General features: G+C 41.2%; 1 protein-coding gene across 1 annotated transcript in view; it reads right to left on the bottom strand.

The window, feature by feature from the left end:
- Positions 1–26,666, bottom strand: part of SYNE1 (spectrin repeat containing nuclear envelope protein 1) — a 486,068-nt gene that overhangs the window by 249,453 nt on the left and 209,949 nt on the right. The window contains 14 exon segments of the mRNA XM_021084410.1: positions 753–917; positions 2,597–2,906; positions 5,314–5,486; positions 6,595–6,886; positions 10,575–10,730; positions 11,777–11,982; positions 13,802–13,914; positions 14,734–14,941; positions 15,986–16,189; positions 17,142–17,243; positions 20,611–20,793; positions 23,224–23,382; positions 23,729–23,879; positions 25,235–25,414. Coding sequence (XP_020940069.1) covers positions 753–917; positions 2,597–2,906; positions 5,314–5,486; positions 6,595–6,886; positions 10,575–10,730; positions 11,777–11,982; positions 13,802–13,914; positions 14,734–14,941; positions 15,986–16,189; positions 17,142–17,243; positions 20,611–20,793; positions 23,224–23,382; positions 23,729–23,879; positions 25,235–25,414 — 2,602 coding nt within the window.

Raw genomic sequence — 26,666 nt, 5'->3', positions numbered from 1 at the left:
TCAACTACTATTTTTATGTTCTGATTTCCAGGTATCAGAACCCAATCTGAGTCTTATATTCCTGACCACAATTTTCCTGTGTATTCCAACATTTCCTCACCTACAATTAAACCATGAAGGATTTCCTTATTGTCTAGTTTTCAGATTAAAATCTATCATTTTCCACAGAGAGAAAATTATGCAATTTAATATTCAAGTAACTAGAAACATATTTATTCCAGCTCCTTCAGATATGTGAATTTCTGTTTTTAAGTTGCCCTTATAAGCAATATACTAGGTTATAATTTTAATGCTCTTTTAGGTACTGCCTTCCATTATACTGTTGTACTATTAGGAAGGAAACAGAATAAAACATCTGAATGACATTTCCCAGTTATTGTGCAAATCCATTTAACTAAGCTATTTCATAAACTTCTCTCACTGTGCTAGAAAATAACAGTATCTAGTTTGGTCAGCCCACTGATCAGGTGCATATTTCATAGGCTTTGATGCTACAGCAATAAGCACATTTGCAGTCAGAAGCATACAAGGAGTGTTCCGTTTTCCTCAAAAGTGTGCAGTGCTTTGAATTCCCTTTCTTCTCTTGCTTATGTCTATAATTCATGAGGTGCAAGGCAATAAAAACCCATAAACAGAAAATGGGAAGAAGGCATTTTAAATAAAGCATCTTCTCCACAGAATCTTCAGCGCAGGTATGTGATACCCAAGAACCAAGGAAACAATGAAGTTATAAAATCTGTCCATTTTCTGACCTTAATTTTAGATAGCTTTTTCTGGGTGGCTGATGAATCTCCAGACATATCTGACCACCGATGAAGTTCTTCTTTTGCCGAATGGAGCCAATCTGTGAATTCCTGGACTGCGTCTAAATACATGAGATGATCTTTCACAACCTCTTCTGCTTTCCTCATTTTCTCCTAATGAACAAAGATAAGAGTACCTCAACAGCAGTCACCACTGAGAATCGGAAATGAGACAAGACAGCAGGTCTCCTGACGACTGCAGAAGATTTCATGCCTTGCTTGACTTTTCTCTATGTTCAAAATCTTAAAACAGGAGTTCCCGTAGTGGTGCGGTGGAAACGAATCCAACCAGGAACCACGAGGTTGCGGGTTCCATCCCTGGCCTCGCTCAGTGGGTTAAGGATCCAGCATTGCTGTGGCTGTGGTGTAGGCCGGTAGCTGTAGCTCCAATCCGACCCTAGCCTGGGAACCTCCATATGCTGTGGGTGCAGCCCTAAAAAGCAAAAAAAAAGAAAAATCTTAAAATGAAAAAAAATCAACTCTTTGATTTTTGAAGACTTTGAAGAAGCAACCATTTTCCTTTAAGTTTTTTATAGTCTAGCTTAGAATAAAAATCTAGGCTTGATGAATGTTGATTAACATCCCTCATTAATAATCCACTTTATTATTATTTTTATTATCATTGTAACTATTTTTATTATTGAGGCAATTTTATGTGTTGCTTTTGTGTACAGTATTCTGCTCATCACTTTAAATGCATTTGTTCATTTAATCCTCGCAATAGCCATATTATATGTATATATATATATATATATATATATACATATATATATATAACTATTGTTTATTTGTTTATTTTGGCCACACCCATGGCATATGGAGGTTTCCAGGCCAGGAATGGAAGCTGAGTCAAAGCTTCGACCTGTGCCACAGCCAAGGCTATGCCAGATCCTTTAACCCACTGCACTGGACCAAAAACCGAACCCACACCTCCACGGCAACCTGAGCCACTGCAGCTGGATTGTCAACCCACTGCGCCACAGCAGGAACTGCTAGGTATACCGTTATTAACACTGCGTTGTAGAAAGAGCCTCCAGATGTTACAGATATGTTACGTAACATGTCCAAAGTCACACATCCAAAAGAGTCAAAGCCAGAATTCAAACATAGGTCTTTTTGACTCAAGAAACGTAGTTCTTCATCACTACCAAAATAAAAATGAAGATAAACTAACACAAATGTTAAAAATTGTCCTATTGATAATACAGAGAAAGTTCCTAAAAGGAAAATCAAGAGAGGGGGGAAAAGCCTCTCCCTTATTTCCTTTAACACTCCCACAAATATACAAAGGAAAATTCATGGAGGAAAGTAAAGCTAGAGAGATAGAATTAAAAGATGATCTTGGTATTACACAAAGGCGCCTTTGTCTTAGAGAACAAGAAAATGCAGTTTTTACTAAAATGAGAAATAAACAAAACACTTGGTACATGACTGAAATCCGGGAGGTAAATAGACCTGCATTTAAAACAACAAATATAAGTGGTAGCAAAAGAAAAAGAATTCTAAACACTGAGAATTGAGGGTCAGACAATCTTTCAAAGAAAAGAAGTGGGTTGATTAATATCCAAAGCAGGGAAAGATGAAAAACAAAGAATAATAATAATAATAATAAATCCCCAACATTGCAGGAAGAGAAAACGTCATGGACATCCATTGTGAGAAGTGACCCTGTATGTCACATCCGTTCACGAAATGTACACCTGGCTTCAGAGCAGCCAAGTCCCCTACAATTTAACCTACAGGGCATTCTTTATCTGAACCTTGAAGTTTTTTCCTCACTATAGAGCACTAACCTTAGAAACTGTCATTATATCATTGAACTGTGTTTTCAGTTCCTCTTGAGCGGTCTCCTTGAATGACTCATCCTCAGTCTTCTGGTAAAGCTCCCTGGCCTTGGCAACGAGCCGCTGCAGGGCTCCAGCGTGATCTTCCGCCTCCGATACTAGGGACTGAAAATGGTCCAGAAGCGAAAACTTCTCTTTCAGACCAGGCTGCAGTTGCAAAGGATGTTCTACTTTCTGATCCACTTCTTCCATCCACTGCTCCAACTGGTTTTTCCACTCTAGATAGTCATTCCATTGGCTAATCACAGATGCTAACGTGCTGGAATTAATGTCACGTTATAAAAATAAGTTATCTTAAGGACTCTACAGCAAACCAATCACGAGGGCATTGCATCCATGTAAGCTGTTTTACTGAATGCTACTGTAAGTGATGAAAACACGGCTTTTAAGTGCAGGGAGAAACACCACTTCTCTGACACAAGACACAGATTCTTCAAATGAAATCAATCTAGAAGGTATATGTATGACTGGGCCACTCTGTTGGGCAGCAGAAATTGGTACAACATTGTCAATCAATTATGCTTCAATTTAAAAAAAATAAAAAATAAAAGGTGAAAAAAAATAAATCTACGTCAAAATTTGAAGGGACCTGTAGTCATACAGGTATCTGGAGATTTGTCTTCCAAGTGCTAATTGTCCTAAATGAAGAGACACATATGTGTGTTATGCTGTTACAGCATTAGCACTGGGACCTCAGTTAAATTTGATTGAATATACATCAATTCTTCATTTTCTTCATTATTAATTTGATTTATCATATTAAAAGAATTCAAAATGTAAGGTATTCTTTCTGGGTACATAACATAATTAGGTTATTCATAACAGAATTCAAAATGTAAGGTATTCTTTCTGGGTAAATAACATAATTCGATTATTTTTTTCACTAAGGGATGTACATGCGAAATGTTTAGTGCTCTGTGTGGAATGTTTGAAGGAATGAAGGCGCAGTGCATTAATAATATGAGAAGGATGGTCACATAAGTCCTATACGTAATGGTCAAGGAAACAGCTCTCCAGATAGTCAAATAAAAGGCTCTCCAGACTGGCATTGTAAAAACTCTCCAATATTTACCTTCACAAACCATTTTCAACTCCTCTTCGGTGACCACTCCCAACCTCCCTGGCATGTAATCCGATGGTCCTGGAGTTGTATCTGTGGTGAATGTACTTCCAAATTGTTCCCTCTTGTGTCAACAGAAACCCTGAAGCCCTAAGCTTTCCTCAAAGAATTTTCCAGAATGTTCAAATCAATCTCACCTCTCTAGAATCCACCTCAAGCCCTGCTTTCTCCCATAGTCCGAAAGCATTGTAGGAACACCATCTGAATCAAGGTTTCTTTTTGTTTTGTTTTGTTTTTAATGTATCCTACACTAACCTCTGAGCTCTTAGAGGGCAACGACTGTTTTGTTCTGCTTCATTGTTTTAGCACAATAATTTGAACACTGCTACTGCTCAAAATGTAGTTGCCAAATTTAATTTCTTGCGGGAAGAGAGGAAAAAGGGATTTGAGTCTGCTTCTTGTATTTAACACTTTATTCTAATATCTGGAAAATAGTCACCCATATTCCTCTTCATTTTTATGAAGCTGGCCTATCGCCAAGCATTGGGATGTTTGGTTCACGCTTCAGCCTTCTGTAGGGTAACAGAACCATGGGATTTGATTTTTTTTCTTTGCTGACTGTTGGGCTATGACAAGGACTCAAAGTTCTTCTAACTTGGGGAGTCGCCACCTACCCTCCGCATTTAACAGAATCAAAACAAGACACAACTTCCCAGATTTTAGCTGTAAACATAGTTCAGTGCTTACACTGCAGGGAGTAACTGCAGCGTTGTTTTGTTTCGTGATGAGGTGTAATCTTTTATTCATCTATTATTACGACCATGTCACGCCCACACTTCTTCCGTGAGTTAACAGGACACAGAACCTTCAGAATGGGGCTCCTGGAAAGTGGCTTTCGTATGATTCTGACTGAAGATCATCTGTCCACCAAGCCAGCTAGTGCATTGGTGGATACTCTGAGAAAAGGGAGGCCAAAACCTTCCACTCACAAATGTAACACACCACCACCACCACCACCACCACCACTTGGTGTAACCATCGCTGTGCTTCACCGCAGGGTTGGGAAGGGCTGGTTGCTGCTCGTGAGAGGACCTCCACGCACTGCAGGAGGTTGGCTCTCCTGGCCTCGCACTAAAAGCGAGAACTCCCCATCACTGGGGTACCCAAATCCTCCCCACGCATTTCCACAACCCCAGTGTCCGTCGTGGCTATTACTTCCGGTTGAGAAAAAGATTTATACTTAAGTGCGTCAGTTGCCCACAACTGAATTGCCCTTAAAAATGAGAAGTTAGTAAAGAGCATATAACCTTGCCTTGATGAATGGATAGGAGGTATCTCACAGAGCCCATGTATGCAAGATTCCATGAGCGATAGTACATCGTTTGCACACACACACACACATGCACACATGCACAAACACAAAGCAAGCAAGACAAACCAGCCTTCGCCATTCCAAAAAGTACAATCTGAGTTAAGACAGGCATGCATACGAGCTAAAGTAATGTGCTTGGCAACCCAATGGCAGGGTATCGTCAGCGCTGCTCCGTTATTTCACTAAGCCCTGGGTTTGAATCAGACAAATAAACACTAAAGATCGCTTCCGTACCTCTGAGCATGGACGGAGGAGCTCATGATGTTTGCCCAGACGTCTTGAAGGGTCTGTAGCTGAGTCTGAATCACCTGCTGACCTTCCTTGTTGCTGCTCCTCAAGGCCTGTTCCCCTTTGCCAATGGCCATGTTCAGCTTAACTTCTCCTTCCCCTTTCATCAGAAGAATCTCCTATGAAGGAAGAGCACGTCCTGGTCAACAGAATTACTAAGAGCTTCTGATGTTTTAAAAAACAGCTAAGACTCAAAGTAGGGCATAGCTTACTCACTTGAAAATGAAAACAACAGCATCAAACCCTGGACCTTCCTGCCCTCTAATACCTTACTTAACTATTAGATACCCAGGAGTGCGGGAGTCAGAAATTAACTCTGATTTAAGTCCTTGGAAAACGCTGGGCCACTAGGCTCCAAATGGAACTTTACTGGATTTTGCATCCAAGTAAAAATAATAAATTATTTTGAAAATGAAGACACACTTATCAAAAACATAACAGTCCCGTATTTTCCTTGCCTGGCTAATGCCTGTCTTTCAGGGTCACCTTGCTGGCTGCAGACTGGGCTGGTGGCCTCCTTTGGCTGCAGTCACGGCTCCTACACACACTGCACAGCAAGCAACAATTTGCAGGTTGGTCTCGCCCACTGACAGTGAGCTCCCAGAAGGCAAAGGCTAGTTTCCGTCTCCATATTGCTATCCACTTGTCTGGGGAGTACCTGCTGTGGTGCAACAGGATCAGTGGCAGCATCTTGGGAGAGCTGGGATGCAGGTTTGATCCCTAGCCTGGCGCAGTGGGTTAAGGATCCTGCATTGCCGGAGCTGCAGCTTAGATAAACTGTGACTCAGATCTGATCCCTGGCCCGGGAACCCAACATGCCTCAGGATGGACAAACAAAACAAAACAAACTTGCCTGGGAGTAAAGTAGGCATTCCATAACATTTGCTAAATATTTAGTAAAAATATTAAAAATTATTTTAATCGAATGATAGTTTTTCTTTTAAAGCTATTAGAACACAAATGTGCCTTTACAAAAGGGAAAAGTGACCCTTGCAAATCCTCTTTTTTATTTTTATTTTTTGGTTGCACCCATAACGTGCAGAAGTTTCCAGGCCAGGGATCGAACCTGAGTCATAGCAGTGACAACTCTGGACCCTTAACTGCTAGGCCACCAACGATCTCCACACCCCATCCTCAATTAGAGGCTCACAGAACAATGAGGACCCAATTCCAACGTGTGCATCTAATCAAGTTTGTCTTCAGAAGGCATCGGCATCCGCTGCCTACCTGCACTTGTAACAGCCGTCTCTCCAAGGCATCTTTGCTCCCCGCCGTGCTCTCTGCACAGGCCAGCCTGTCCTGCATGTCTTTCACCCAGGACCACATGCTCTGCAGCGCCTCCTCCAGGGCCTCGTGCTCCTGCAGGGCCAGCTGGCAGCTGCGGAGTCTCTCCTTGGTCATTCGGAGTAAGTGCTGGTAGTTGGCGAGGAGCTGGGAGCACAGGCGTCCTTCTTTGCCGGCGCCGTGGCCCTCTTCACTGAGAAGCTGCCCTCTCTGGGAAAGCTTGTCCACAGACTCTCTAAAGGAAACAGGAAAAGGAGTTTAATTCGGACAATCTGGAGAGCAGAGGAGCAACAAGTGATTGTGGACAATGGAGCGGTGACCAGACAGGAGCTCCCAGCAGACGACGCACCTTTCAGGCACCGTGCTGGGACCCTCTTAGGGCTGGCTCCCGGGGCTCCTCTCGTGTCTCTGAATGCAGTCCACACGCAGCGGGGTGGGGGTGGGGGGGTGAGGGTGACTCAGGCTGTGTCCTGCCTAGAATGCAGCCCACTGGTCTGCTAGGGATTCTTTCCAGGCTGATGTCTAACTTTTCTCCTTTCCTAATTAATGTTCTCACCATAAACAGCTCCTGGAAGTTCCCCAAACACTCTGCCCTGGTGTAAACACATGGAGACTCCTCCTTCCTTCAGGATGGCTCTTCCGTTCTCTTCTGCGGCTTCTCTAATTGGCTCTTCACATCTCAGCATAGTCATCACTGTGGAAGCATCTCGAAGACGCCTCTTCTAAGTGTGCTCTGTCCAGCCTGCTCTGTCATCTCATACAACCTGTCTCAATCCACTGGGCTTTCACCTTCTAAAAGCCAAGGCTATTGCATTCATCTCCTGTCCCCAGGACCCAGCACAATGTTTGGCAGAGGCAAAGTACCAAAAAAAAAGTTTCTTTCAAAAGGTCATCTTATGCGTACTTATGGGTTTCTTCTCTGTGCCTTTGGTACTTGGCACATCTCAGTTTGGAGTTATGTTAATTAGGTCAAGGGCAAACATCATCACAGGTGGCTGAGTTGGTTTCACCCTGTTTTACTGAGTTCTGAATTCCAGTCCTCACATCCATCAGGAAATGCCTGGGATACCAGCAGGGAGAGTACAGATGCCTTAACAAAAACTGTGGTGAATGCTAGAAAAAGATGTGAAAGTTATCTCCTGCACTGTCTTAATTTTTTTTTTTTTCTGAGCAGCTACTATATAAATGGCGTCCTATGGGCCTCTGTGAGATATACTAGACTTACACAATATTACATATACTTAAAACTACATCTTTTATAATCCGGTTGGTGAGACAAGAAGCTGGCTTATGCAATAATGTGAGTTGAATAATAATTCAAGATGACAGAGATCCCTGGTTACTACAAGAGGTAAACATTCAATGATTTTCAAATCTGGGGTTCTTTTTAAAAGTACAGGACATCCCCACCAAGATATCTGAAGTACTGGAAAATATGGTGAAAAAACATCCAGAGAACTGGGAGGAGCAAGTGGCAAGAGAGAGAAGTCAGGTGACTCAGCTGGGAGACCAGCAGAACAGTTAACATCAGGGCCATCCAGAGAAGCAGCCAGTTCAAAAGAACCTGGGAACAAATACATCTAAGGACCCTTAGCATCTGTCCCGGAACATCAGACAGTAACAACTCAGGAAGAACATGGAAAGTCACTTTAAACATTTGTAAGGAGGAGAGAAGCAGGTCTGGCCATGATATATTGTACCTAGACAAGAGTCAAGTTTTTTGTTGCTGTTGTTTGTTTGTTTTTTGTTTTTGTTTTTTAGGGCCATGCTTCAGCATATGGAAGTTCCCAGGGTAGGAGTCAAATCAGAGCTATAGCTGCTGGCCTACACTCACAGCCATAACAACACCAGATCTGAGCCACATCTGCAACCTATCTATATCACAACTTATGGCTACGCTGGATCCTTAACTCACTGAGGACGGCCAGGGATCAAACCCTCATCCTCATGGATACTAGTCAGGTTTGTTACCACTGAACCACAACAAGAACTCCAACAAGAGCCAAGATTTTAAAAGAAAATAAAGTACAGTGTAATTTCCAGAGTTATGTAGTTAGAATGATGCTATTATTCTGTCAATTCAGCACATACTTTCTATTTTTGGCACTATACTAGATAAAGTTGATAAAGACTGATGATCCCTGGCCTTGAGGACTCACCACTGGGTTGGGGTTTATAAAATTGAAACCCAGGTACAAAAGCCCTTCCATGTCCCTGTCTTTTGTTTGTAGAAAAGCTGTAGTCTCCCAGGTATCCCTGGGCCACAAAAGAGCAGGTGCAAACATTTAATGCTTAGGACAATAGAGTCACAGAATCTTTAGTTCCTCCCAGAAGGGCATAGATAACAGTGTCTGATGCATATTCCTGAGTTGTTTTTCAGATGCTGTAACTGCCACTAGAAGAAAATGCTAACTGCATGATGACGAGACTGTAGGTGTGACATAAGCTGCTCCATCTTGAGCAGTACCGAATCTGTGGCTTGTACAATTCCAAGAACTGGCCTCAAGTGAAGGGGAACAAACTGACCCTGGAACTGAAGATTAATTGTGCTTAAAATAATCAAGATGACACTGACCAGACCATCGCCTGACCCGTTTTAAGATGCTTCTCAAAGCTAACTGCGTTCTGCATGTGGTTCCCCCCTGCACACCCTTGCAGCTTTCCTTTAGAAGTTCTTTCCTTTAGAAGTTCTTGCCTTCTGATCGGCAACAGGGAGTTTTACCTTCTTTCCAGGAATGCTGGCTTTCTCAATAAAGTCATATTTCCTTTTACCCAACACCTTCTCTCAGTATTGGATTCTTGAGCAACAAGCAGCCTAACCTGAGTTCGGGAACAAAATCAACAAAGAGTTTACCCCATGGTAAAAGGCTCACAGAGGTGGGACCAAACATTTCAGGGAGATTGCATAAAGGCCATCAAACTGGCACACCAATAATTGCTCTCAGTGTGGGTGCTGCTTCTGCACTTGTGCGTATATTTGTCTTTCAAGAAAAGGAATATTTGGCATGTTCGACCACAAGGAGGATTCAGTGGAAATAAGGAATGGGTATGATCTGAATTAGGCGATTTTTGCTCAGTTGATTGATGTTGCCGATTCGCCTGGTTAAGCAGGCTGGGTACCAGCCTCTGCTGCTTCACTGCAGCCTTTTCCTGCTCAAAGTGCATCTCTCTCTGTAAGGTGACAGTTAGACAGTTAAAGAGTTTGGGGTCAAGCTGCACTCCCCCAGTGGAAAGCATTCTATCTTCCAATGCAAGAACTCCGATGAAGCAACTGAAAAATGCCGGGGGGAAGCATGAATTTAGGGAGCAAAGCCGTGACAGTGGTGGAATCCAAAGCACAGGCCAGAGAACCGTGCCTGGGAAGGAGCTAGAAACATTTGCTCTGTCAGCAAGCAATGAGGAGACAAGTCTTACAATGGAGATAACGAACCTCTAGGACAGACTACATGACCTCATGCTTTCTGCCTTACTAAGAATATTACGAAAATGAGGTGCATTGGAAATGGTACTGGAGGCTGAAGTGTATGAAGAATATATGGAAATTGGGGTCTCTAGCATTATTTTTGTACATGAAGAATATCATTATAATGATAGTCTAACAATAACCCCCGAGAAGAAAGCATATTTATTATTATTATCTCAATGCTTAAAAGTTAATATCAAGCAGTACAGGAAATGAGTGGCCTCTCCAGTCTGTTGAGCAAAGGAGACCAGCTCCTTAATTCCACCCCATGCTCTCTCCAGAATACCACACAACTACAGAAACACTGCACAATCGTTTGTATTCTAGATAATCAGAGAGAGAAACACAAACGACCACCACCAACTCACCAGCCAACCAGCCAACAACCAACCCAAATAAAAAACGAACCAGACAAACACTTGTCAGTGGGGAAAGAACCTACCCCTCATCTGCACCGTACCTTGCAGCCAGTAGTTCTCCCAGGAACATTTCAATTTTATGGACTTCATTTTTCTTCTCAGGGATGTGCTGCTTACTCTCTCCTAAATTTTCCGTGTTTAATCTTTCATCCATTTCGTGGATCCATAAGTTCAGTTTTCTGTGCTGATCTTCAAAGCTAAAGAAAAGAAAAACATCTTAGAGAAATTCATATCTGCTTATTTTAATAAATTCTAGTATCTGAGGTCACAATATCTATGGCAACTGAGATCACATGAATTTTCAAGTAGTGAAGAAAACTTGACAATCAGCCCATTCAGATTATCACTTGTTTCAATAACAAAACGACAAATCCTAGGCATTTCTCCTGAGATCCAAGCAGAAAAAGCAGTACCTATCTCACTGAGTTGATTTCCTTGGTAATCACAGCTGGTAATTACCAGCAAAACTACATTCCTGTGTCGGTGGGCACTTAACTTTGTGTCTTACTACAAAGACTCTGAACTGGGGCCAGTGGATAAATGGGGTGGTGGAAGCCCTGGAAAAAGCACAGAAAGTCACCTCTGTGTCTTTGTACCTTGTGGGGGGATCTGAATATGACACAAGAGCTCTAGGGTTCTTAAATTCTGAAAACAACGTAAATTCTCTAAGAAATCTGGACAAGAGTCAGGCAAATTACTCTCCAACCAAACAGCCATTTTGATTGTATGGACGTCTTTCTTCTCCCAGTAGTAGAAGCTTTTGTTTTTGTTTTTTTTTTTCCCTTCTAATTTTATATTCACCCTTGTTGACACAGCTTCCTGTTTGGAATCTTGATTCACAAACATACAATGGATGCCTTCTGTCTTGATTCCAACCCAGCAGAAGCAGCCACAAAGAAAAGATCTGGATCATCTAAAACCTGCACGTCATGATTCTAGTATCTTAAATTAGCTAAAAAAATAAATAAATAAATAAAATACACGTGCATTTATGTCACCTACAACTACTAATGAATATAATTCCTTCCTTTTTCTCTGTGTCAAAAGTAAAGCCAAATGACGCCACCAGAGTCTGGGCAATCAGTTATTGTCCCTGTATGAACCTGTGCTTAAGGTCAAAACTCACTACAATTTAAACTCATAATTTCAAATGTTATTTGTGTATTCCCAGTGGCTCTTTTCTCTAAATATTTGAAGCCATTTTGTGTGTATGATGAAATCTACACTGGTCAAAACAACCTACCTCCCAAGTTCCAAAGCACAGTCTTGAAGAGCTTGTTTGTCTTTAAGGCACTGTTGCAGAAATGCTTGAAACTCTTCGTTAGCCTTTGTAATTTGTTCCTGAATGCTACCGACGATTTGTTTAGACAAATGCGCATACAAAGTTTGTCCTTCTCGAGTCACGGCATCAAGCTTGCTCTGCCCATCACTGACTGAGTCCAAAATGTTCTGATTTGGGAAATAAAGGTAATATATAATATTCGCTATTACTCAGAGACCCTGCTCCAGAGGAGCATTCATTATAAATCTGACCTGAGAGAGTAGAGCAAGAGAAGAAAAATGGAGCCCAAAGAAAAAACGTCTTTGGAGTTCCCGTCGTGGTGCAGCGGAAGCGAACCTGACTAGGCATCATGAGGTTGCCAGTTCGATTCCTGGCCTTGCTCAGTGGGTTAAGGATCCAGCGTTGCCGTGAGCTGTGGTGTAGGTTGCAGACACCGCTCAGATCTGGTGTTGCTGTGACTGTGTTGTAGGCCGGCGGCTACAGCTCTGATTAGACCCCCAGCCTGGGAACCTCCATATGCCGTGGGTGTGGCCCTAAAAAGACAAAACATACATGCAAAAAGTCTTTAACAAGGCTGGAATGAGCCTGATGTCTACAATTGGATAAATCAAGACTTATAATGGATGATGGTGCCAGCCTGTCAGTGGAACCACTGAGGACAAACTATGAACAAGGTGGAGCCTCAAAGGATGTTCTTATCAAGGTCTGTTCTCATCTCACCCCATTCTCATCATCCCAGCCTGGTCCAGGCTCCCCTCCTCACATGGTTAGTGTGACATCTTCTAAGGAGTCAACTGTCTCTACCCCTCCTCCTTGTCCGGTCCAACCTGCGCACAAAATCCTGCCTTCGAATCCCTTCTTCTCTTGGTATGTACCTCTTCCTTGGAAGATCATACACATGGGTGGGGCTTCAACAGAGCAAAGAAGCCCAGAGCTGCTGTGCTAGCCCTGCCTCTCTCCTGAGCCCCAAAGTGCCATTTGTGGTCATCGCTCAGCCTTTTCTTTGTGGAGTTCTATTGCATCTCGAGCCTCAAAGCCAGAGTTCCCTGGTGACACAGCAGTTTAAGGCTCTGGTGTTGTCACTGCTGTGGCATAAGTTTGATACATGCCTTGGGCATAGCAAAAAAAAACAAAAAAGGAATTCCCACTGTGGCTCAGTAGGGCTAGTATCCATGAAGATTTGGGTTTCGTCCCTGGCCTTGCTCAGTGGGTTAAGGATCCAGCATTGCCACAAGCTGCAACGTAGCTCGCAGATGTGACTCGGATCTGACATTGCTGTGGCTGTGGTGTAGGCCTCAGCTGCAGCTCCAATTCGACCCTTAGACTGGGAACTTCCATATGCCATAGGTGTGGCACTAAAAAGAAATCATAAAATAAAACAGATCCTCCAAGGGGATAACACCATATCTGAATTCACTTTGCCTCCTGCAAAACCAGTTCCCTATATAATCATGACCTTTCTACCCTGGCTGGTAATGAGTTTTCTACATAATTGCCATCACCCATTAGGCCACAAAAATCCTCGTGTTCCTCACTGATTTTTTAAAGAAATTTTTATAATACTTAACACAGTGCTTTGCTCAGATCAGCTGCTTGAAAAACTTGATCAAAACTCAATTTGAACCAAGTCTCCTATCAATCATTCTTAACTCTACTTCACAGTGGCCTTCTCTTATCTGAATTTATACACTTTTCATAGTCTGTAACATGTATGAAATTTATAACATCTATTGCTTCTATCTGAGTATATTCTAGCTCCAAATTGAGATGTTATATAAAAAAAAAACACAAGCTGTGTCTTCTTCCTCTTAAAACTCCTCCATGATAATGATATAAATTAGATAGTTATTTATGCTTTTACTACTATAAAAGCTAAAATTAGGTTTATTCCAAAGAATAATCAACAGGCTCAAAAAGAGAGGAAAGGGGTCTAGAAATTCTAACTTTTTCTCAACCTATTTTTCATATTACTTGTCTTCTTCATACCTGGAGATCATGGAGCTTTGCCTCGAGAACTTTGCTGTCCCCGGTTCTATCTGATGATTCCTTTGCCGCTGCCTTTATTCCAGAAAACCATTCTTGAAATTCCTGCATAGACTCTTTGGAAAGTAACAAAAATAAGAAATCCATCCAAAACATGGAAAGAGCTTCCGGCATTATCCCAATGCAGTAATTCTGGCCTCGGTCTATTGCATCTTGCCTTACAGTACATTCCAGAAAGAAAACAATAATAATAACCATACAGACCATGATACTATAAGGTCTACAACCACAACTGTTCATGACAGAATTGAGAAATTACCTCAGAGAAAAGAGTGAAAAGAAATTTGTATTCCTGACATGTCCGATTTCCCACTGGGTGTCTTTCTTTTGCAAACCAACGATAACTGCCTGACTACGTGAGCGTGAGCAGTGTCCTGGGGGACCTTAAAGTCACTTCTGTGGGAAAGGGAAGAACCGTCTCCTCGGTGCACGAAGCTGACGTAGCGCATCACACACCACACCAGAGCAGAGGCACCGCTGTGTGGGAAGCCAAGCCAGGGACACATGACTGGCAATTTCCTGAATTACATGGTGGCCTCTCCTGAGATCCAAGTGTACTGTGCCCACTTCACCAGAGCAGCGGGAGTGATTTTCCACACACACGTCCAGCTAGGAATTGAACTGAAACTCAGGATCATCAAAATGGCGGACTCCCGCCTCCTTGGGGGGAAGCGGAAACCTCTGCGTGAGCTGAGAGCCCAACCACAGCGCTGCTCGTGCTCAAATCTCAACACACACACACACACACACCCCAATTTAAAAAGTGACTCTGGTGGAAAGTGTTTTCAAACTTCTGCCGGCAGTTTCTAGGCAGCATTTGGTTTGGACTGTTTCTTGTAAACAAACTATTCACGCGAAGGCCTCTGGGAGCTCACCATGGAAGTGTTTTTCCAGCGACTCCTGAAGGCTGGCCTGCGTCTTGGAGCAAGACTGGCTCACAGCCTCGTGTCTCTTAATCAGCCCGGTCATCGCACTGCCCAAGCTCTCCAACTCCACCGAGTGGTACTTGCGGCACAGGCTATTGAGATTTTCTTGGGCGGAGCTGATGTTGCTTTGCTGACTTTGAAGCTCTTTTTGTATTTCCTGTAGAATAAAAGCATGCCACTGAAGGATATTCATCACAGAGATATGCCAGCTACTCAACTCTGGGACTTTTTTTTTTTTTTAAATTGATGCTGTTGAAATCTACTCAGAAAGATATATACATTTGGAGGATTTTTTCAGAAAGTATTTGTGATGGATCTGTGTTGATTCTTGCAGAATTCTGCCCAGTTCTCCTTGAGAGCAACGGTGAACAGCTGTTGAGAGGTAGCTGGGGTTTGGATCAGAGTGTAGCATTTCAAGCAAATTAAACATTTCTTTGTGGGTTCCAGCCCATGACCTTGGGTGTGGTTAGTGGATTAGAGACTATTCATGGAGCCCACCTCCTAGGTCTGCATCTTTAATAGGCCACAGGGACTTTGTTTCAGGTTCACAGGCCACACTCAAAGTCCCAGGAGTTAATTTAAAAATATAAACATCCTTAGTCTCAAGCACAGTTAAGAAAACATGCTAAAAGAACACAGACCACATATGCTGAAAAGTCACTTCCCAAGCTTGACAGACAACTGCTCAGGGACGTCCTCTGTGAATACGTGACTGTGCACAGATGACACGGAAGTAGAATATTTTCTCCACTATTTTTCAAATATATCCTTCTCTAGATGAAAGCAGTCACACTGACCAATAAAAATAATTAAGTGACAAAAACCTATGTCGTTTCCAAATTTGAAAATTCATGGCAATTCAAATAGTCCTTCTATAGGCTCTCCCTTTTTACTAATACATATATAAGTGAATATATATGTTTAGTATATATATATATATATAAACAGGTACAACCTATGAGCAGGTCCTAGAGCAAAGCATGCTTTCTGGCTTTCAAATTTTCATCTCAGGTTTCTTACCATCTGCTTGCAGTTCTCCAGCTGTTATTTACTTTGCTGTGTCCTACATCATGAATTAGTCAGTCTGGAGTTAGTATGGGTAATGGAGAACAGAGGTTATATTTGGATGAAAGTCACTGTAAAACAGGAGAATGAAAGTGACTGCTGAAGTGTAAGCCCTCCGTGACAGTTTATGACTTACCTTCACTTTTCTCAGCCCTTCACAAGTCTCAGTTTGGGCGCAGTTCATCAGGGAGTCTTCTAGTTTCGTCAGCCAGGTCGCGATGTCGCTAATGAACTTCTCCACTTGTGCACTCTGAGCAGTGAACGCTTTCAAGGTCCCTTTGGCTTCCTCTGTAATTTCCTTGGCATGCTCCAGCTTCTGCCTCAAGTCGGCTTCTATAAACTAAACATAAAGTAAGAGTTCATTAACATCTGTGAAGACCAGCGCCCTCACTCAGCAGGAATCTCCTGCAGGAGGAAGCCCATTCACGGGCAGCTTAACTGTAAAAGTCGCAGACGCCCAGCCACGGTTGCTAATTCCACTCTTCTAAGAAGGAAAATCAGTGGGTACAAGTTGCCAAATATTTGAAGTAATGGGGCAACGGAAAAAGGGAAGACTACCGTTAACACTGAACTTTGAAAATGGAAGTTTGGACGGAGGTTCCAGGGAATCCATGAAATCCCATTTCAAAAGCAGGGCTGGACCCACACAGTTACCAAGGTTGGGACCAAAATCCTGATCTTTGTTGTCCTGGGAAACGCGCACACATTTTTGGCCCTGATGTAGCTGCCACTTTGAACAAACACTATTTTGGGATTTTCATCATGAAGCGATGTCATTTTTGGCTCTCATTTAAAATACTTGATGAGGGAGTTCCTGTTGTGGCTCAGCGGTTACAAACCCGAATAGTATCCACGAGGATGTAGGTTTGATCCCTGGCCTCACTCAGTGAGTGGGTTAAGGACTGGCACTGCTGTGATCTGTGGTGTAGGTCGCAGATGCAGCTGGGATCCCGCACTGCTGTGGCTGTAGCATAGGCTGGCAGCTGGAGCTCCAATTCGACCCCTAGCCTGGGAAGTAGGCATGTGGGAAATTCCATATGCTGCAGGTGTGGCCCTAAAAAGACATCCCCCCCAAAAAAGAAAAGAAATATGCTATTAGTACTACCACAAGGAATTCTAAAGATGTTACTGTTTGTGTTTGCTTAGAATTATGATAATGATAACTATAAGAATATAAACATACATACTAATACAAGTACTTTATGCATAAATATATCCATAAATATCCCTATATATGTATTTTTGAGAGGATATAGTGTATAGAATTGTTATAAACTTGATTGAGTGCTTACCTGAAGGTCTGGTGGCGTTTCTGGATTTTTAGTTAATTCTTTAAGATCGTTAACTTTGGAATGAAGTTCTTCTAATCGCAATGCTTTCTTTTTAACCTCAGACTGCCAAAATAAAAGACAAAGGGGAAAGGCATCACTATTGTAAATACAGACATGTTACACTTGGCCTTTAATAAGTTCAAGCATTAAGTGTGTCAAAATGCCCAACTATAATCCAGAAAACCAAACCAAACCAAATAACAACAACAAAAAAAAAAAAACCCACAAAACTGCTTCATTTTTCTGAGGGCTCTTATTTTTAATGAATGTGGAAAAATGTCACCATTAACTTTCATTGGCAATGTGAGGGAGGATGTGGAATTTTCTTTCTTCCCACCCTCTTTTATTGGAGAAAAAGAAATAAAGCTCCTGGAAAAAATTAAGCACTGACCAAAAGTCTTGAGTCAGAGGGGATTTTCAGCAGACCGCTGTCTACTCATTAGTATTAATATCACTGGCTATTATGGCAGCAGTAAGTCTTGAGGAAGCACTTCAAAACAAAGACACATCAGGAGCGCCTCTTAATTATGGTAGACTAGAGGTCATACATAAGAAACACTTCAAATAAAAATTTCAAGGATGTTAAAATAGAAATCGGGTTGATCAGGAAATTTGACATTTAACATTTTACCTTCTTTTTTTTTCACCAACACTAACACAAAAAGAAAGCATAATCAAGGTATCATTACTGAACCAATCAGATATTTATAAACTCCAGTAGTTATTTGGGTCCACAAAGGACCAATGAATGAAAGCATCCTTCTCCAGGGAAATGTGGTGTTCTGGTGTTTTGTGGACACTAACAAACCTCCTGATGCCTTCAGCCCAGAAAGTAATTTACTCACCCAGTAAGAAGTGATGAATTGACTGTCAGGCCCAGTGGCCTTCCCCAGAAGCAGCCTGGGCAATTAAGGAATCTCACCTACGCTACCACACTTCATTTCCTGCACGGCAGCAGCACTAGCCCTGTCAGGCCCTGGGTTTATTGATTAGCTGGTGACTTGCAGAGGTGACATAAAAAAACCCATCCCTGCAAGTGAGTGACCAACCTGGACATAGTGAAGGTGGCTGACACCCTCTGGCTCCCTGAGGTCAGTACCAGGAGCATCCTGTAGGCTGACTGAACAACTGGCCCTGATTTGCAGCATTTACCACCAGTTTTTGCTACAACAGGAGTCACCAAACACGGACTTTGAAGAGCCACACGGTAGCACACATTCTAAGATATTTCCACCATGTGGATATAATAAATGTCAATAACTTAAGAGCCTAGATGGGGGCATTCCCGTCGTGGCACAGCGGAAATGGATCCAACTAGGAACCATGAGGCTGCGGGTTCGATCCGCCTTGCTCAGTGGGTTAAGGATCCAGTGTTGCTGTGAGCTGTGGTGTAGACCGCAGATGTGGCTTGGATTCCGAGTTGCTGTGGCTCTAGCGTAGGCTAGTGGCTACAGCTCCAATTAGACCCCTAGTCTGGGAACCTCCATATGCCACGGGTGCAGCCCTATAAAGACCAAATACAAAAAAAAAAAAAAAAAAAAAGAGCCTTGATAACAGTAATATGTAGAATAATAATTAGGACACAACATGCTTTGAGTATTTACAGCCTTCATTTTAAATTCCATTTATTTAATTGTACAGTTATTTACAATTTAATATTTTTTTCTTTTTAAAGCTGTACCTATGGCACATGGACGTTCCCAGGCTAGGGGTTGAATTGGAGCTGCAGCTGCCAGTAAATACCACAACCACAGAAATGCCCGATCTGAGCCACATCTGCGACCTATGCCACAGTTTGAAGCCATGCTGGGTCTTTAACCCACTTCGATGCCAGGGATCGCACACGCACCCTCACCAGCACCATGTCAGGGTCTCAACCCAATGAGCCCAATGGAAATGCCTACAATTCAATTTTAAATAGTGGTTGTGTTTAACACTAGCTTGAGAAATTCCTAAATACCTAATTATCGACTTTTGTGAGCTGGTACCAGCTGTATTCTAGCACACAGCACTGTTCGAGCTGTTCTGTTAATTTAACATCAAAGGACGACTTTGCTTGTTTGCCAAAGCAAAAAACAGATAAGAACTAAAGAGGCTTTGGGATCCCTTTCCTGACTGTACGTTGAGTCTGGATAATTCCCTCTACTTCTGTGTGCTCTTAGAAATAGGAACAATCCATAGAATATTCTTTGGGTCAAAGAGACAGCTGATTACTTAGGAAATACAGATGATTCAGACCACATTTTATTTCAGGCTACAGGCCTTCTTTCCTGCGACAGTCAAGTTCCACACGTGTGCCGGGCACAGTGCCAGGCCCCAGAGCACACAGTGTAAACCGTCTCTTCCCTGATCAAGGGCCCTGTCAGTCCTGTGCTTTGTGAAACAGGTTACCTCTGGCCACTCTTTTTCCCCTTCCCCTGCTTCACTTTTCACGATAGCACGATTCCAGCTCGACATGTGACATATGCTATAATACATACATTATATTCATGTAAATAGCAGTGAGGGCGTGACTGGTTTACCATTAAATTCTCAATGTCTAAAACAGTGCCTAACGTATTTTAGATGCCCATTAGGAATTTGACAGGTGGATGAATAAATGAATGCAAGACATGGAAATAAAAGGAGTTGAAAATAAACTGGTGTCTTGAACTTGAAAAGCCCACTATCTGTGGAAGCCTGTGACACTCCAAGGTCCAGCTTTCTTCCATTTCTGAAAAGGCCGTGGAAGAACCCAGCACCTAATCTAAGTGTTCAGGACATGGTCAGTACTCAGTAAACATTTTGCTTGAAAGAAGAAAAAATAAATATGCAATATTACTAAATTGCAAACATGTGGGTTTCCAGTAGGAAAGTGGTTTGCCATAATCTCAGACACATGGGGCAAATTATAGATTTTATGAATCTCTACATTTCTGCTAATACTTTTTTTTTTTTTTTTTTGGCTTTTCCAGGGCTGCACCCACGGCACATGGAGGTTCCCAGGCTAGGGGTCTAATCGGAGCTGTAGCCACTGACCTACGCCACAGCCATAGCAAGGCAGGATCCGAGCCACATATGCAACTTACACCACAGCTCACGGCAATGCCAGATCCTTAACCCACTGAGCGAGGCCGGGGATATGAACCCACAACCTCATGGTTCCTAGTTGGATTTGGATTCGTTAACCACTGAGCCATGAGAGGAACTCTCCTTCTGCTAATACTTTAAATAAAGAGTTCCAACTAAGACGTGATAAAAATGCAAAAAACACCCGCCCCCATCCATAGCCTATTCAACTTTCAAGCAAACAGCAAAAGATAGTTAAGAGTTTTGTGACGCTCATATGTGTCTTGAAAAAAAGAATGAATTCGACTAAAAGGGTACAGTGTTTTCGTAGTCTGGTCAATGAGGCACCACAAGTTACTATATGAAGGTGCAGTCATTTTACCTCAAATTCTTTCAGGAATTCTTCTGCTCTGAGGCTGTTATTCAGATTGCTGATGCTTTCGGCCACCTGTGGCACAGAATTGTTGGACCAGCCGTCGATCTCATCTTTACTCGTCAGTATATCATCCCAGATGGACATGCTCATCCTCAACCTATCCATGTTTTCCTCAATTTTCTCGGATATCTGGAAGAGAAAAGAAAGGCCAAATCATTGAATCTGAGTCCTTAAGATACTCTTTGTCCACCAAAGTACTAAATACATCAATGCCACCTTCATATTCTGAACAAAAAACTAAAGTTTTACAACTCTTATGAAAATCTAGGAGTTCCTGTTGTGGCTCAGCATAAATGAATCTGACCAGCATCCACAAGGATGCCGGCTCAATCCCTGGCCTCACTCAGTGGGTTAAGGATCCGGTGTTGCTATGGCTGTGGCGTAGGCTAGCAGCTGAAGCTTCAATTTGACCCTTAGTCTGGGGACCTCCACATGCCATGGGTGTGGCCCTAAAAAGACAAAAAAAAAAAAAAAAAAAAAATCCAGTTAGTGCACCTGGCTCAAGTAGATGCTAACATTACACTGTATCTGTCATCAGGAGAGTTGATGGAATTGCAATTTTCATCTGCAAATTGGAAAACTAAATAATAACAGGTCTATTGCCGTTTACTATAACTCTAAGGTTTAATTTTATGCAGGATAGGAGACCTTCTAGGGCAGTACTGAATTCATTCATTCATTCATTCATTTATTCTTTGGACACCCTGTAGCATATGGAGCTCCTGGGCTAGGGATCAGATCCGAGCCACAGCCACGAACTAAGCTGCAACTGTGCAGATCCTTAACCCACTGTGCCAGGTCAGGGATTGAACCCGCGTCCCAGCACTCCCAAGATGCTGCCAATCCCATGGTGCCACCACGAAAGCTCCACATTTATTTTCTAAAGTGACACAATAAGCCCTTTTTGTAGTGCTAAGATACAAAAATGTGCATAATTAAATTCAAACATGTTTATAAGTAAATATATAGGAGAGTAAACAACTGTTCATGCTTACAGTATTATTGTCTAACAATCTTCCCATAAGAATGCCCCCCCCTTCTTTGTCTTTTTGCCTTTTCTAGGGCCACTCCCTTGGCATATGGAGGTTCCCAGGCTAGGGGCCTAATCGGAGCTGTAGCCACCAGGCTATGCCAGAGCCATAGCAACTCGGGATCTGAGCCTTGTCTGCAACCTACACCACAGCTCACAGCAACGCTGGTCCTTAACCCACTGAGCAAGGCCAGGGATGGAACCTGCAACCTCATGGTTCCTAGTTGGATTCATTAACTACTGAGCCACGATGGGAACTCCAAGAATGCCCCTTTTTTTTTTTAATTTTTATTTTATTTTTTTATTTTCCCACTGTACAGCAAGGGGATCAAGTTATCCTTAAACGTATACATTACAATTACATTTTTTTTCCCCACCCTTTGTTCTGTTGCAACATGAGTATCTAGACAAAGTTCTCAATGCTATTCAGCAGGATCTCCTTGTAAATCTATTCTAAGTTGTGTCTGATAAGCCCAAGCTCCCGATCCCTCCCACTCCCTCCCCCTCCCATCCAGGCAGCCACAAGTCTTTTCTCCAAGTCCAGGATTTCAAGAATGCCCTTTTAAGAGTGGGGGCAGAGAAGCTTTCCTGAAGTTCCCAAATTATCTGATTATAATATGCAAAGTTCAATATCTAACTTTAGTAATTTAGCTTCAGGGAATCCATTGTAGGTGAAAGTTCTGAACCTAGCTGTCAATAATAGGAGGGCGACGGAATCACAGGATTTATGAGCTAGAAAACATAATGCAAAATATGTATGGATTAAGAGTCACGGTTCCAGAAAAATCAGAAAACTTGCTGTATAGTTACACAGCTAGCAAATGACAGAGCACGAACTATAAACCCAAGGATGTAAATTACAAGTCTAATGTTTTTTCATGAAAAATTACAGTCTTATTACATTAAATTATTATACATTGTGGTTTAATATTCTGTAGAATGTTTATAAATTATTGTTCTATTTTATTCTCGATCTCAGAGTTTCGAGAAGAAAAACAGTTGGTTATATAAATATATTATGATTGAAGTTATCAAGTGAAAAATTCGAGAAAATCTGCCAGTGAGTTTTAACAAAATAATGCAAATAATTTTTAACTATTTCTAAATTGTATATGAAAAAGAGTTGTATTTTTCTTTAGAGTTTTCATTTTGAATTTGGTATTAAAAGTTAAAAATGGAATTCAGGGAGTTCCCATTGTGGCACAGCGGAAAGGAATATGACTAGTACCCATGAGGATGTAGGTTCCATCCTGGCCTTACTCAGTGGGTCGGGAATCCCACATTGCTGTGAGCTGTGGTATAAGTTGTAGACGGGGCTTGGATCCTGCGTTGCTGTGGCTGAGGTGTAGACTTGCAGCTATAGCTCTGATTGGACGCCTAGCCTGGGAACTTCCATATGCCGTAGGTATGGCCCTAAAAAGCAAAAAAAAAAAAAAATGGAATTTTCACTCCTGAATAATCATTTGCCCAAAAAATGTGATTGAGAAATATGTTTAAGCCATTCAGAGAATCCCAGGGGATGCACTTACATCCAGCCATTTGTCCACAGTGCTTTCCATGTCTGTTTTCACCAAGGTGAAATCACCACTGTGAATTTTTTTCAGCTCAGACAACAACTGTTTTCCTTTACTGGTAAAGTTATCCAACTCTTTCTGTTTATTACACATTTCATTCTTGGCAGTTTCATGCTGTGAACATAAACGTATCCTTGATTAATAAGATAATCAGTTATAGGTCAAGAATTTAAAAACCATATGCCTCCAAGTAATTTAATTCATGGTTAACCTGATGCAGAGACATAATGAACTATAAAATATACATAATTTTCTCAAATTGCTAGAATCCTAGGATATAAGCATGTCTTTAAAAAAAAAAAAAGAAAGAAAGAAAAAAGAGAAGAGCTTATTGGCAGCATGAATTATCTAAGAATTATCTGCATCGAAATGTATTGACCAGAGTTGTGCAGAGAATGCCTTGGGTCAAAAACAAATCTACCAAGAAAGTCTAATAAGTAAATGCATGTTGAAGTATTACCTTGGATAAAACCCACTTAAGATCCTCCTGATCTTTTACAGTAGTTCTGGTTGCAATCACATTGCTGGCGTTTTCTAGGACTTTAGATACAGCTGACTTCAAATTCTGATATTCTCTCATTAAGTCAATAAGTCCACAGCATTGACCCTGACTGTGATAATTAAAGAAAATACATCATTTATTGTCATGTATCAGGATTGGGATGAGTTCCCTATGATTCGACCTGATATATCACTACATAAATGTACTCTGATGAATGCTGGAATCAAGGAGAAACCGTATTTCTACCTACTGAGGTCAAAAGAGTTGTGGTCTATCTGACTTTGATGTACAAAATGTTCTCCATGAATGAAGAATCCACACAGCCACAAAAACCAATCTGTTAAAGTTTTGAAAAATGTCCTTTGATTTAATTACTTCATAATGATGTGGGTTGAGGGGAAGCAACTCCCTTCAAAGACGACAAAAAATAAAATTTCATAATAATTAAAATGCACAGTTTATTTTCTTTTCCACTTCAATGACACAAATTTTCATGAATTCTATGAGAATTGTCAAAATATGAGATACTTCTTGTGCATACAAGTAAAATGCCTTTGAGCAAACAATTCTTCATCCAGGAATTTTTTTCCAAAGAAAGAGATGCATACTAAGATTTAGATAAAATGATATTCTTCATACCATTATTTATAATAGGGGAAAAATTAGAAATAACCCAAATGTTAAAAATAGGCCAAGAGCTGAATAAATTGAGATACATTCTTACAATTGAATACTATGCAACTTCTAACAAATCACAATTTAAAAGAATGTTTAATAACACGGAATAAAGTTTGTACGATATGGTTGATTTTTTTTAAAGCCTACATTAATAGCCTACATACCTAATAAAAAACTTCTGTACACACAAAAAAATTAAATGTGAATGTTTACTGATGCTTCATTTGCAGTCATCCAAAAAAAAAAAAAAAGAACATCAAACATCCATCAATTGGTGAATGGATCAACTGTGGTACACCTAGTAAATGGAATATTATTCAGCTATGTGAAAAAAAAATTAGGGAATGTTTTCAGGCGGTAGAATGATTCTGGTGAAATTTGATGGTACACAACTAAGTAAATTTGTTAAATTCCCACAGTTTAAGGGCGTACATTTAAAGGGGTGAATTTTACTCTATGTAAATTATATCTCAATGACAAACAAATACAATGAAACAAACAAAAAAAAAAAAAACAGGTTTAAGACTCTCCTGGTGGCACCTTACAATTGTTGACCACTCTTGCTTTTAAGCATCCTATTTCACATGTAATTATTATCTCAAGATGACTTCCTCAGTAAAGTTCTGCAGGATGAAATGTTTAGTGTTACTAAATAGACACAGAATACCTAAGACGGCAAAAGATATTAAACTCTTGATCACACCAACGCAAATCAACAGGCCATGATCCAACGTCACAAAATAAGTACAAAGTGAAAAGCAAAAACTAAGACGTTCTTTTACTTACTTTTCATGAATTAGTCTTTTGGTGTCATCCCAGGTGACCTCTAAGCGGTTGATCTCCCGGTCGACTTCAGGTGCAAAGGCTACATCTTTCTGAGCAATTTGCTTGGCTTTGTCCTTCAGCCAACATAGTTCATGCTCATGAGAATTCAGTTCATCTTCTAACTGATTGAAGACTCTCAACCTGTGAATTAAAATGTTATTGTACTATTAATTTACTAAAGGTAGTGAACTGGTATTTCCTTTCCATAAAGTATGCATATGGTAGCTAGAAAGCTTTTAACACAGAGATTAATGTATATCAATGGATAATGATGCTTTTAAAGTTAACTTTACATAATTCAGACTGTTTGCATCTATCTTGCTTTGATGATACTAGAATTTTAAGACCAGGGTTGACACTGGAGGTAAAGTAGGTGAGTACTTATTACAAGGTCATTGGTAAGAAAGACTTCTGTGCCATGAAGTTCAATTCATATTAAAATAGTAATATTTAAACATATTTTTAAAATATTTTGAATGCTCATTCCAAATAAAAACAGCTCTACAATAAATATATAGTTGGAAACCTTAAATTACCAACTTTATTGAAAAGATGACCTTGAGAAAATGATCATGGATTTTTTTGGTCCTTAATATATTGATATTTGGGTATATATAAAAAAATAAGTGGCCACATAGAAGCAGCCGTGGACTCTTTAGTTCTTACATTTTGGTATAGAGCTGTAAACATGCATTAACTCATTTAATTCCAAAATAAAGTGGCTAAGAGCTGGCATTATCAATATTATAAGTGTTAGGTTCATCCTGGGAAAAACAAGCTCTAGGCTCTTGCCCAGCTCCTGGAGAGACCTGACTAAGACATGACTAAGTCTTCCCGAAATCATGTGACCCAGTCTTAAAGACTACCTCACCCAGGAGAGTGCCTAAACCTCTGCTCATATCCCACTAACAATTCTCCCAAGCTGACCGGTCTATTCCTTTTTTACCCTATTTACAAAGTTTGCCGAAAGTACACAGATTGGTCTGTTCCTTTTCGCCCTATTTACATAAGAAATGGCCAATCAGCTTCTGCACAGAAACCCCTTTCTTGGCACCCACGTAGAACCTCTCTCCTGGACCGGCTGACTTCTGAGACCTCCCCTTGTGAGTCAGCCTGGCAGTATACCCTGCTAATAAAGTCTGTTATGCCTGAACTTGGCTCTCGTCCTTTTGGCCAATCTCATGATAAGAAATCTTAGGAGAATAGAAGGGATTTGTTCAAGGTTACCCAGTAGCACATAAGTATGGTATGGCTGAGATATAATAAACCAATTGATTCCAGGCTACATTTTCCGTGGCCTATTCATCAAGTTCAGTGTTAAGGGTACTGATGTGGCCCCTGAGCCAGACCTTGGCCTCCTCCAGCAGCTTTAGGATCTCCTGGTCTGCTTGGC

This window comes from Sus scrofa, chromosome 1 (assembly GCF_000003025.6).
Source record: "Sus scrofa isolate TJ Tabasco breed Duroc chromosome 1, Sscrofa11.1, whole genome shotgun sequence".
Classification (NCBI taxonomy): Eukaryota; Metazoa; Chordata; class Mammalia; order Artiodactyla; family Suidae; genus Sus; species Sus scrofa.
This window is presented reverse-complemented; position numbering and strand designations above follow the sequence as displayed.